Source organism: Pteronotus mesoamericanus, unplaced genomic scaffold (assembly GCF_021234165.1).
Source record: "Pteronotus mesoamericanus isolate MK-2021 breed Mesoamerican mustached bat unplaced genomic scaffold, CSHL_Meso_final contig_78, whole genome shotgun sequence".
In the NCBI taxonomy this organism is placed as follows: Eukaryota; Metazoa; Chordata; class Mammalia; order Chiroptera; family Mormoopidae; genus Pteronotus; species Pteronotus mesoamericanus.
In genome coordinates this window covers 3,188,733-3,202,469 of record NW_026555258.1, presented here as the reverse complement: position 1 = coordinate 3,202,469, position 13,737 = coordinate 3,188,733, and the positions used below count along the sequence as shown (strand labels likewise).

Below are 13,737 nucleotides of genomic sequence, written 5' to 3'. Positions count from 1 at the left end.
CCAGGGAAAATCCAGAAACAGATGCAAGTATGTGAAAGAACTCTGAGCCTATTGGTGGCGTTTCAAACAAGGGAAAAGGGCCGTGTGCACTAAATGGGGCTGGGAGGCCCGGGCAAGCCCCAGAGCCGCCAACTCCAGCAGCAGTGCACTGGGCTGAGCCCGGGGTCCTGGCACTACGTGGACTGAACCACCAAATCAAAACGGTTTTTAAAATGCAGCACATAAGAAATGTCTATCTGAAGGCACCAGAGCGCAAATACAACTATAAAGAACTACCCTGCTGAGATCCGGAAGGGGTGAGGCCAGTATTTCCCCACAAACCCTGGAACCGGGCAGGGAATCGCAGCCCAGAGGTCGAGCACTGCCTGGGACGACCCTGTCGGACTGAACTCAGGACCTGCCCCAAGTGGGTCCCTGGCAGGCCTCCTGCTTCAGGTTAGAAAGGACCCAAGGGTAAAGCTGTAAGTCACCCGGGTACTTCAGAAAAACTTAGTCTCTTAAATGAGACTAAGATGACCCCACCTTGCGAGTGCCCCCGCAAGCCTGGTGGAAGCAAAGGACGATCCTCTCTGGTGGAAGACAGTGTATCAATCATCCTGGGACTCAAATGACTTTTATAAACAACTTCCCAAAGACAAAACCAGCACACATCTGAGATAAGCAAAGAACGAGGAGAGGAGAACACACAAACTGGCGGAACCAGTAAGCAAAACGGACTGCGTGAGGGCTACAGAACATGCCTCGCGCTGTTTCAGACAGACTGAAAGTACCAGACAACAGCATACGAGATGGGTTGGGGACACACAGAGAGGTCAAGTCTTGTAGAGGTTTTTTGCCTTATCTATGAAAACACTTAAAATATCTATTAAAACCATCAACTTGGATAAATCAAGGATGACACTGTTAAGTTTTAACATAATAAAAGAGGTATACTTTATGAAATAGAAAAAAACCCTGAAAGTTGTTTAAAAATGGAAAAAATTTAAAGAAGTAATCATCCAAACAAAAGAAGGTAATAAATGTAATATATAATTAGGTTCACTTGTTTCTACTATTTTTCATTTTGTGGTTGACTCCTCTTTATTCACCTCTGTTGATTTAATGACTCCAAAGTCTCACATACCAAGAGAAAGCTCTCTAAAGACTACTACGTCTTGTCCAAGGAGCTCGGGAGCTAACGTGGAGGAGCCGATTACAGCACACTGAAACACAAGTGTCTTTACGTCAATGCATTTATAATGAAATAATTTTTATAAAGCTCATTGGTCAACACCAGTACTTGCAGTGAATTAACTCATTATTTTGAAAAATTGTCAAGAGTCCAGTACTCATTCTACATTTCTTCATAAAGTATAACAAAGAGTAACCAAAAAATACGGAGATATTTCTCTTTACAGAATTATTCCAGCTAATAAATGAAGAAATGATCAAATAAAAATATTACCGTTTTGTATCCCTGCATAATCAAGCAAAGCCATAAGCCTAACAACTGTAAATATTACAAAAAGAGAAGAAATCAGATTATCAGGTATTTTCTTATAAAGGAAAATACCACCCTCTTGAAAGTTTTGCCACAAATAATAAATCTAACTTGAAGCTGATCAAATCTCTAGATCCAATGATCAATTTATAGGAAATGCAGAGGATTAAAAAAATAGTGAGCAATACCAGGAAGTTGCAATCAGCAAAATACAGGCAGTGAGTAAATATACAGGATCAATGATCCTATTTCTAAATTACAGAGGGAAAAAAATTAATGAGAGAATTATAGTTAAAAAACTGTATCAACCAATATGAGTGGACTTAATTTGGATTTTAATGAGGAAACTGGAAATTTGAACACTAATTAGCTATCTGATATTAAGGAACTGTTAATATTTTAGCAGCAAAATATTATTTTATTATAACTTTTAAGGTCTGTATCTTTTAGAGATATTCAATGACATTAAATTACAAATGATCAAAAAAAAAAAATCTAACCAAAGATAATCTGCAAAATGTCTCCACAGAAAACTATAAAACATTACTAAAAGTAAACCTAAATAACTGATGATACATGCTTTACGAATTAGTTAAAAAATCAGTATTAGAAAGATGTTAATTCTTAACAAGTTTTCACATTTTTTTCCTCTAAAGTTCATATGGGAATGCAAAAGGTCACTAATAGCTGCAGGCATTCTTAAGGCAAAACAAGGTAGAAAGACTACTTACTGGATATTAAAACTTACTGCAAAGCTAGACTAACTGATTAGGCCAGGTGATAAGGGTACAAATGATCCAATAAAGAAGAAATGAGTCCCGAAACAAGTGGACACGGAGCTCATGACAAACACAGCTCCGCAGAGCAGAGGAAGGGTAGGCTTTCAACACACAGCGCTGCACTGGGGCAACTCCATCCCCACCCGGAAAGGCCAGAACTGGAACATGACCCCACGTCTCACTCCTGCACAGCAATCGATTCCTAGTTGTTGAAACAATGAATCCTCTAGAAAAGGGGCTGGCAAACTTTTTCTGTACAGAGCCAAACCTTTGCTTTGCAGGCCACATACGGTGCGGGTTGCTTACTCATCACTGTCTTTTTTTCCGAAGCCCCTTAAAATGTAAGCCTTACCACCCTAGGACAATACAAAAACAGGATATGGGGCAGATCTGCAAACTGCAGTTTGCTGGCACCTAGACAGCATCTTCACGACCCATAGCAGGGAGGGGCTCTCAGATGAGGCACAGGGCACTAACCACACACACACACAAGCATTTATGTTAAAAATAAATTCTTCAGAAGAGTGAAATACACATTTTTTTAGGACAACAGTGAGTCAAAACGTGAACCCAAGTGGCAGACTGGCTTGCGTCCAATTATATAAAGAACGGCTACAAATCAGTGAGAAAAAGACAACAGGAAATGAACAAGAGCCCTGAAGAGGCACTTCCCCAAAGAGTTTATATGGGAGCACCTCCTAAATCAATGAAAAGGTGCTCAACCTCATTGACTATGACAAAAGCTATTACAAAATAAACCCACAAGAGACCACCAGTACATACACCACAATGGTTAAAATGAGCACAACCAACACAAACGTGCTGGTGAAGACACAAAACCATGCAACTTCCACGCGCTGCGGGCGGAGCACAGCTGTGCGCGGCCAGCTTGGCATCATCCACCCGCGCTGACCTCGGGCACGCCCGGAGGCCCCGCAGCCCGCCCGAGGCCACGTGCAACCACGATGCGCTCAACGAACACGAGCGATCACAGCAGCATTACTCGTAAGCTGCCACGCTGACAGCGAACACGGTGGGCCGGAGGCTGCGGCCCTGAGAAGCCCGCTCACAAGGCTGGCCCGTGACATCTGCCCGCCGCCCACTGCAGCCCACGCCTTTCCCTTTGCTGACACTGCTCTGCAGCCTTTCGCCATAGTAAGTCCCGGCCACAAGCAGGACGACACGTGCAGTTCTCTCGGCGAATCACTGGATCAGGGGGTGGTCTGGGAAACTCCTGTCACACAGGTCAAAACTGCTGGAAAAAACGTCCACCCACAGTAAAACTGATGTATTCATACAACGATACATAAGCACAACAACGAAAATAAATAACAAACATGCATACAAATTGACGACTTGTACAGATATGTTAAAAGAAGTCAGGTACAAGAGTGAATACTACGTAAGTCTATCATATGATAAAGATAAATCGCATCCAGATAAATTAGTGATTTACATGTTATTTACAACAATGCTTCCAAGTTAAAAGAAAACAACCCCCCTAATAGAAAAAAGGACAAAGGGCACAAGCAAACAATTACCTCTGCCCCTCAACCCCCAATAAAACACAAATGACCAGTGAAGATCGGGGAACAAAAACCACAACCTCAAATGAGATACATTTTCATATATAAAACTGAAAAAAAAATTTAAACCAACAAACAACAGAGATACACATTCTTACAGCCTATGCTAGAGGTGAAAATGCTTCCTTCTGCTAGGAGAGGCAATATGAATGAAAAGTCTCAGAATGTGCCGCATCATGTCTGGCCTAGCACAAAGATTTATTCAGTGTTTTTAATACTGAAAAACTATAAATAATGCCCATGTCTAACTAGAAATAATCAGTTAAATGCAACTATGGAATATGCTTACAATGGAATAACTACAAATAGTAAATCTACTGTCATTATCCTTTTAATAACTCTGAAAAGATGTCCATAATACTGTAAATGAAAAGAAGTCAAATACAAGCTTCATGAAGTCATGAAGGTGGAAATTTTGTTTTCTAAACAGCTACATACCCAAAATCTAGAGTCATATATGGTCAGACAGTACATACAGGGGGAGACAAATATAGGTTTACAGTTGATCATACGGAAAATAATAAATAATAAAAGATTAAACTCTGGCCCTGGCTGGTGTGGCTCAGTGGACTAAGTGCTGGCCTGTGAACTAAAGGGTCACGGGTTCCATTCCCAGTCAGGGCACAAGCCTGGGTTGCGGGCCAGATCCCCAGTTGGGGGCATGTGAGAGGCAACCAATCAATGTATCTCATACCTTATTTCTCTCCCTCTCTTTCTCTCTCCCTTCCCCTCTCTCTAAAAGTAAATAAAATCTTTTTAAAAAAGGGAAAAAAAAAGGAATAAACTCTGCATACTTACAGCTGCAAACCTACTTTTGCCCCACTCTGTATAAAGTCAGTAAATATTTGCTGAATAAATGAATGGCCACAAAATAGGTAAAATGACATCCCCCCCCCCCACCCTGCCGTAGGCAGGCGAGCTGGAAGCCTGGCAGGCAGATGCGTGCGAGTGTGCTCCCTAGGCTCTCTCTGAACGTCAGAAATGGGGGTGGCCTACTTCACTGCTGGCTAATGTCATCTGACGTCCTGCAATGAGCGTAATGAACCCTTTCCCCAAAACAGACACATGCTTTTTTTCTTAGGGGAATCTGTGGAGGAGGACAGATTTGGGGGAGTGGGTAAGATATACACTTCTTATGTTAAAGAATTCTGACTATGTGGTTTATGTAGAACTACCACGTAAATGTGTGCATTTCACACTAACCATGAAATGAGAAGACAGGCAGCAGGAAGATTTACTCAGAACCTATACACACTGCTATTACAACCCACCCCTCGGCCCACCAAACCCCCTTTGCTGGCCCTCTCCCCCATGCCTGGCTTCCATGGACAATATGGCTTGTGGTAGTCTATTTAGAGAATAATTAAACCCCTACATTTTATATTCATAACTGCCCCGTTATCCTCATTAAGACTTTAAACATATTCTTTGTTAAGGGGATACAAATTCAGCTTAAGAAACCTACATCCCAGAAAATTTTAACATTTAAGTAGAAATCTCCAATTACTACATAGTATGTGTTACAGAAGGAAGAACTTACCCACAAACTCCCAGTACTTTTTGTATTCTGCAGGAAATTTTCGTAAATGCAACTCATAGAATCTTTCTTTATTTGGAGAGCTGACCCATTCCTGTGCTACCTATACAAAGGGAAAAAAAAAAAAAAAAAAGCAAATTAAGAAAGCCAAAACATTCTTGAAAGCCAATGCTAAACAGCAAAATTTTCCAAAGTAAGCCACAGTAAAATCCAGAACCTAGAATCCCAGGTGAGAGAAACACTAAAAATTAATTTGGGGCTTCCAGTTTCCTGTTCAGCATGTAAGGCTCTCAGAAATTGTTGTTCTAGCCTAACACGTAAAAAGCTGAACAAGGTGAAAAATTAACTTCTCTTACACTCAACACAGAAGTGAGGTTGCTGCCCCCCACCTGGAGACAGGCAAGTGGACACAGACAATCACAATTCACCAGAGCAGGACCTGCAAGCAGGAACCTCAGGGTCAAGATAGGAAAACCTGACCCTTAACTGACCAATTGCTAGAGGCTCAGTATGAATGACTCTAAATGTTAAATACTCTAGGGGACCCCAGTATATGGGGCCCACACTTGGTGAGTTTTACCTCCTGGAGCTCTACCGGGTCCCCTCTGCGAACACTGGAGAAAATTCCCTTTGCTTCCAGCAGGGGGAGGGGACAAGGAACTGCCGTCTTCTGCTGTGCCTAATGGGCTCCTGTGTATAATGCACACTTACGTTTTTGGCCCAAGCTTTCAGGAGAAAAATCTTTCCTTTTAATTTTTTAATTCAATTTTGTACTGATTTATATTTAGAAACAAAACTGATTATCATATTTTTCCAGGGTGTTATTTTGCATATGGATATCATTATTGCTTTCTAGAGTTACACTTTTAATGCATTAACTTAAATGAATTAAAAACATTTCATTTTTTTGTTTCAAAAACAAACAAAAAACTTTAGATATGGAATTAGTACTACCCATGTATAATATGCATCTTTCTTTTTCCCTCAAAAATCTGGGCCAAAAAGTGCCCATTATACACAGCAAAATCTGGCATTTTGATATGCTCGACAGCATGGCCTTCAGAGCTTTGTGACACGGCCAGCCCGGGTGGGCGGGGGCGGGAGCGCCTCACCAGAGCCTCGCCTGCTGGGGCTCTAGGAGAACCCAGACACTTGAGGGAAGAGCAGGGGTCAGCGTCAGCCCGCTGCAGCCATGGTGTCCCACCCGAAGAGGCAGGGCACCCGCCCCGGCCAGGAGCACAGGCTCCCTAAAAGCCTGAGGCAGTGTCACAGGATGACAGACAACTCACCACATTAGGAAAGGCCTGTTTACCCAGTGTATCATGTCCATCTGCCAACAAAAATTACAGGGCAGACTCAAAGGCAAAAAGCACAATTTGAAGAACAAGCATCAGAACGAGAATCAGATATGGCATGGATGTTGGAACTATCAAACTAGGGAACTTTAAAAACTGTAGTTAATATGCTAAGAGGCCAGTGGAAAAAGTAGACCATGCAAGAAGAGATGAATAATGTAAACAGAGATATACAGGGTCTGGCACAAATCACACCCTTTTTTTAGTTACAAATCTTTTATTACAAAATCGTAAGCATGTAATTCTGTAACATGGCAATACCACACTCAAGCACACCATATGACATTTTAGGTGAAATGTTCAAATTAAACCTAAGTTATCACACCCATATTATTATCCTACCAACCACACTCAAGCAGGCATTTCTTCTGCCAGACCCTGTATATAGTAGGAAAGAATAAAAAAGAAATGCTAGCGATCAAAAGCACTGGGACAGAAATGAAGAACAAGAATGCCTTTGACAGTCTCAGCATCAGACTTAGGCTTGGCTGAGAAGACTCCCTGAGCTTGAGGCTGCAGCCACAGAAACTACCAAAGCTGAAGAGCAGAGAGAAAAGAAAAAACTGGGGGAAAAAGAAAAGGGTAGTCAAGAACTGTCACGAAACTGCAAAAGGTGCAACACACATATAATGGCAACACCGGAAGGAAGGAACAGAACACTATTTGAAGCAATAAGGACTGAAGAGTGTCCCCCAAACTGTCAGACACCAAATCACAGAGCCAGGAAACCTGGAGAACACCGAGAAGAACAAATGCCAGAACACAGACACCCAGGCGCTGCACCACCCCCCCACCACTGGGAGCTAGCGCTGGGGAGTGATGAGCTGGTTTTCCAAGTGATTAGTGGTTCTAAGCCACCCTGGCAGGCCAGTCAGGGGGGCGGGAAGAACCGGAACAGGGTGCACTAGGGGAGGGGAGGGGAGACCGCAGAAGGGAGCAGCTGCTACGATGAGTAACAAACTGGGAAGACAGCTGTCTTAAAAGAAATTTAGGATTTACTGTTTTTATTTCCCTCTTCAAGGAAACCTGAATAAAAGCCTACATTATTTTCCAAAAACAGAAACCAACCAACAAAAAACGCAGATGGGAGCCTCTCTCCTCTGAGAAGCCTTCCCTTCCCTTTCCTTCATGTTGACGAACGGTTCCCCCGGCCTAGCTCGGGCCCCGGGGCATCAGCACTGAATTGCCTGTAAGCGCCACAAGGGCAGAGCTGAAGCAAATGTGTCCTCCATACCAGAGGCCCCCTGAACAGTGTCGCACAAAAGTCTGTTCTGCATGAAATCAAGAAGCCGCCATCAGCACAAAGCTGGCTGTTTTAACTGCTTTCACTCCACGTGGTCAAGAAAAGCAGCAACTTCAAAGACTGAATGGTATACAGTGAAAACACATACTTACTGTTTCAAAAGTGTTCACTACCATCAAAGGGAGAAAAACGTTAAAATAATCGCCACAATCTTGAAATCTGACAGGCACAGGCCTGGAGATGGCCTGGCAAAGACTTGCTGGGAGCCCGCACTGGCTGAAGTTCACAAACATCTCGTATTTCCACTTTAGGACCTCTTTCACAAACATGTCAGTGATGCACTGTGATGGCGAGGTGCTGTCCGGAGATGAAGAAAAAGGCTTGCTGTCACCAAACGGGAGTCTGTAAGCTTGCCTGCTGGAGTTACTCAGAGCCGGAGAAAGGACGTTGCACAAACCCTTCACTTCACTCAGTGGCTTCAGAGACACGGGAGAGGCCGGAGGGGAAAGAACGCTGCACAGGCTCTTCACGTCACCCGCTGGCTTCGGAGAGGCTGGAGAAGGAAGAACGCTGCACAAACCCTTTGCTTCACTCAGTGCCTTCGGTGACACGGGAAGGGCTGGCACTTTCAAAGCAGACCGACCTGCACTTGACTTATTTTTTAGAGCTGGAAGTGCTGAGCTACTCTCCAAAGACTTGGAAAGATGAGCAATTCGTGAAGTACTACTTGAGCTAAAAATCTTAGTGGTGGAAGGTCTCAAAGGTTTAGATGCCGAAAGAGGCAAGCCGGGCTTACGAAAGACGTCGTCGTCTGCTGCTTTCGCTTCCGAGTGTTTCGGGCAGTAGTCGCCCTGGCTTTTCACAGTTTCAACACAATCTCGCTGCTTACATTTTGTGCTACTCAAAGGTTCCAACTGAGGCTGATGTATGGAATCTTCTCTGACCTGAACCCCGTGTTTTCCATGAACTACTTCAATGAGTTTATCGTCATCATTCTGTATTTGTGAACATAAATCCATATCTTCAGGATCGTGTTGTGTTAAAAAGATATCATTTCCCTCTGTATCACTGTCGCCGTCAGGCTCTGCCTTTTTCAAAGTTGCCACCTCCAGGTGATGTCCAGTCAGGTCCCCTCCACCTAGTGGGTCCTCTGAAGGAGGGACCGTGATTTCATTCGTTGGTCTTCTTCCATGTAACACTGGAGAGTTACACTGATTCAAAAGACAAGTATCACCAGCCACCTGAGAAACAGATTTTGCTTTCACAGGTCCTTGTTCAGGAGACGTGCGTTTTACTGATTGGGTTCCACTACTGCTGGCCATTACCTCAGTTCCTCCTTTATTGCCATAATCTGGCCTCCCCAATGCTGGTGTAAACACCTCAGACTTCTGTGCTGCGCGTGGTCCTGCTCTTGCAGCATTTGTACTTTTCGAATCAAAATGTCCTTGTCTGTTTTGTTTAGATCTGTGCCTCGTCTGTCTTTGAAACTGAAGATCTTGACTCACAAGCAGTTTCTTATCTTTCACAGGAAGAGACTGAGGAGAAATCAGTTTGGTCTTTTTTCGGGTATCAATCACTCCAATGTTTTTACCATGGTCCCGTAACTGCTCTATATAGTCTAAAGATCGCTGAGACAACTCAAATGCCCTGCGACGACCCTTCTTTAGACCAAGTTTCTCAACTGTTGAAGTTGGTTCAGGACACTGGCGATCTTTCTTTGGTGGCACGATAAAAGGAGTTGTCCTGCAGCTTATGTAATGTGAACTTTTATTCTGCCCTTTTTTGGTATCCGAATGTGTTTTCTTAGTTTTAGAAACCGGAGCTCTCCGAACAGGCTTGGAATAAGCACAAATCTTTGGAGAAGACTTCTTCAGGGAAACCGAAGTGGTTCTCTGAACACCTGCACTGGGAGAGGTCCTTATGTCTGTACTTTTAACATTATTTTCAGTTAGCTCTCTCTCATTATCAGACTGGTTCTCATTTCTGATAGAAGATGAAGGCCTTGAACCATCTTTAGCCATTGGTTTTTCAAGTTTTTTTCTCTTAGGTTTTTTGACTTGGAGTTCACAAAATTCCTCAACAGTACTACTACTTTGTGGTTGTGCACATTCAATGCCCTCTGTTCCCTTCTTAGTAACTTCTTCAGACATAGGATAATCAGTATCATAACCCCAATCATTTGTGATATCAGCTATATGAGTCCAACATGAATTTTTTTCATCTCCTTGAACTGAATTCTTATTGTCTGGTTTCTGATCTTGCCAAACTGAAAATACATCCTTTTGGCTTTCAAACTCAAAAATCTGAGAATCAGCGTCCTCAAAATTCAAGGGAGAATCTGTCTTTTCCTCTTTTGTAAGCTTCCTTTCCATGTTCGTATTAGCCATTGAAGTACACTGCTCTGGACATTCTTTCTCAGTGCACATATTTTCTTGTTTCATATGTTTCTGAAAACCCATAATTCCTTCATCATCACCATCATCATCAGAATCTGAAATAATAATAATTTGTCCACAGGTTTCCCTGACATTATTTTGGTTGGCTCTGAAACTTCTTTTATCTTCTACTTTTCGTTGTAGCTGGGGTGAGCTTTTTTGAGTTGAATCTGATGGGAATTTAGTAACACTGGCTTGAGCTATTAATGACAGTTTGTGGAGGTCTCTGTCTATCTGAGAATCTGTTAAGATGTCAGACTGCAGACTGATGCTAGGGACCTGTTCTATCAAATTAGAAGAAACCTGATCAGCACTCTTGCTAACAATTTTCTTATGTCTTGATTCAAGCGAACTCACAGGATCTTTAAAGGGGGATGTCTTATGCATGAAAGTACTGGTCACTTCTGCAAATGAGATCACATCTTTAGTGCCGACATGACATTCCTGTATTTGACAATCATTTTCATGGGAAGAAAAACCATCTAACTCTTCTTCATTCTTCAACTGTTTCTTCTTCGGCAACAACCTGTTATGGGATTTGTGTCCTCCATTTTTATTCTCCAGACTATCATTAGGGTCTAAAGTGAGATCGTGTAGAAAGATCCCTTTCTGATCTTCTGTAACATTTCTTGAACAGACATTCTCAATGTTGGGTTCAGTCAGGTTTCCCTCTAATTTCACAGTGTTATTGACCAAAGCACTGTGTTGCTTTTTTATTACATGTGATAACTTAGCACAGATTTCACTTTTTGGGGCCCTAGTTTTTGGTTTTGAGGTTCTGCCAAGAACATCATCCTGTAGAGAGAAATCCTCCTTTGATGTGGACCCCTTCTCCAGAGGATCCGTGTTTGAATCCATCAACAGACATGTGGACATAACTGTTCCTTGGTCATGCCCCCTTTCTGGACCACTTCTTGAAATACAGCTCTGTGGTGTATATAAGGAATCGTCTTTTACAGACTTCTGCTTCCCTGTACGTACCGTCACTCGATCTTGGGCTCTTTCAGTGAAAAGGTTTTTACTACTCTGCTTTAAGCATGACTCAGCTGAGACACGGTCCTCTAGTTTCAAATCTTTTACATAATGCTGCTCATTGTCCTCTTCTATGGTGTTACTTGCTCTGCTTAAAATACTACTCTGTGGCGACTGACATACATCAGTTTTCAATGGTTTAGAAAAGGTTGGGCTTCCCAGACAGTGCATGTCTTTTTCACATGTCTTCCCTATTTGCTCACTTTCTTCTTTACTGTAAGATGCAGGAGGAGTTTTACACGAAGGAGACAACTCCACCAAAGCAGAGTGCTGAGGTGCCTTGAATTTGATGTTCCTAATAATTTGCTTTAGACAAGTTTGTAACTCATGGGTTTCCTGACTAGTCAACTGCCAGCCCAGAGATAAATTTCCTCGCAGGAATAAGTTGAGTTTATCCCAGAATTGCTTACAAAGAGTCTGCTGCCCAAGCTGATAACCTTCTTTAAGGAGACTTCTAATCAACTGCACACAAGCAAGTTGGACCGAGTTAGATGGCATTGGATGCAGGGACAGAGAGGTCACTGCTGTTCCTTTGGAGCCACTGCCGGATGACTTCTCAGAACTCCGCACGAACGCGGTGGTGGGGAGCTTGGCGCACTTCACGACGGCCTCCACCCACTGCTGGGAGCTGACCCAGAGCAAGTGCAGGCATTTTTTACTTCTATGGAGTTCAATCACTGACACCAAAATTAGGAAAAAAAATTCAGTGACCTTGTCACACATGACAACTGCTTGGTTGAGGACATCTTTGACTTGGGCATGCAGATGGTGAATAACCTCCACTATATAAGCCACACCCAGATCCTTAAGGTCCATGAGGGACTGAACAAAAGGGATGAACCACAGAAACGTGCTGTTGTGAACACGCATGTCTTGACCAATATCTGACTGAAGCACATTGGCTAACGTTTCCATTTCTTCATACATGTTAGGACAGTAATCTGGGCAAACAGCTGATCTCCACCCTGAATCCTGAAACAAAAGAAATGCTGACATTCAGACCAACAAGCACCATTCCTGACAAGGTGAGCACACAAGCTGTAAACAACAAAAGAGATGGCTTGGTTTTCCTCTTGTGGTTTACACATAGACATATCCCCAAGAAACTGAAAACGCAGTTCAACGTTGAGGTTCAGGTTGCATGTAAAGGTAAACTTACAACACCTCCATGTACCCTGACTCTCTTCCCATTAGCTGGCCTTGATTTCTAATCACGTCATTTATCTCCCGCCATAAATTTCCCCCCCTTTCCAAGTCCACTTAAAAACTAACCTTCCAAAGAGTGCACACTGAAAAGTCCATTATTCCCTCATGCATAATACATCTGCTCCAACCAGAAAGCCTGGATGTAGCAGCTGATTCAGAAGAGCTACACAGCATAAAATCAGCAATTCAACTAATTATGTAAAACATGATCTTACAACATAAAGGCAATACAATGTCATCTAAATTCTCAAAATGTTTTATACCTTTTTGGTCTTTTCAGGATTAAAATTGTATACAATCTGGCTGCAAGTCACCATATCATCCAGGCATGGCTCTGGTTCTGACTTGGTCCTTAAATATTAAGAATAAATAGAAATTACAGAAAGGAAAAAAAAAAAAAAGAGAGAGAAAACCACCTACTGTTAAGATACAACAGGCTTCCTTACAAAGGTAACTTTAAAATTCTGACACATTAACAGAACTAACCTTACAGAGCTGTTCCGGATATTCTGGATCTCTCTATTATAGCTCACATTGTTGATAATGGTCTGAAACGCCTCAATTGGGTCAATAAGTTGACCCCAGACCTTAGATCCCAGGCGATCCAGAATCACCATGAAACAGTGTAATGCTGGCCAGAAAGGATCTTCACCATCATCTGAAATATAATGGAGTTACCACCAAATTACAAAACAATTAGAAAAAATACTAAACTACATTGAGAATTAAGCACTCTTTTTTCCTTCTCCCTCTCTTTCTTTCTTTTTTGAGAGAGAACGAAGTGGGAAGGGAGGGAGAGAGACGCATCGATGTGCAAGAGAAACATCCATCAGTGGTCGCTCATAGACACCCTGCCTGGGGACCGACCCCCTGACCCCAGCATGTGCTCAGACCACAAATCAAACCAGTGACATTTTGTTTTGCGGGATGATGCCCAATCCACAGAACCACACTGCTCAGAGCCAAGAATTAAACATTCTTTAAATGGGCTGCAACAAAACTCAAAACAAAGCAGTAGGTAAATGAAAAGGACAGCACTGCCAACTACAGGTTTTAAACGCTGGCAAATTTTAAAATTGTTTTT

The 13,737-nt window shown here is 42.6% G+C and overlaps 1 protein-coding gene across 4 annotated transcripts in view; it reads right to left on the bottom strand.

Moving 5' to 3' along the window:
- Nucleotides 1-13,737, bottom strand: part of SETX (senataxin) — a 54,970-nt gene that overhangs the window by 26,416 nt on the left and 14,817 nt on the right. For 3 of the 4 annotated variants that reach the window (XM_054584188.1, XM_054584187.1, XM_054584189.1), the window contains 4 exons: nt 13,140-13,311; nt 12,917-13,004; nt 8,133-12,419; nt 5,386-5,485 (listed from right to left, as the gene is read on the bottom strand). In XM_054584188.1, the coding sequence (XP_054440163.1) occupies nt 5,386-5,485; nt 8,133-12,419; nt 12,917-13,004; nt 13,140-13,311 (4,647 nt within the window). The remainder of the gene's footprint in view (nt 1-5,385; nt 5,486-8,132; nt 12,420-12,916; nt 13,005-13,139; nt 13,312-13,737) is intronic. The other variant, XM_054584190.1, reaches the window with a different exon arrangement.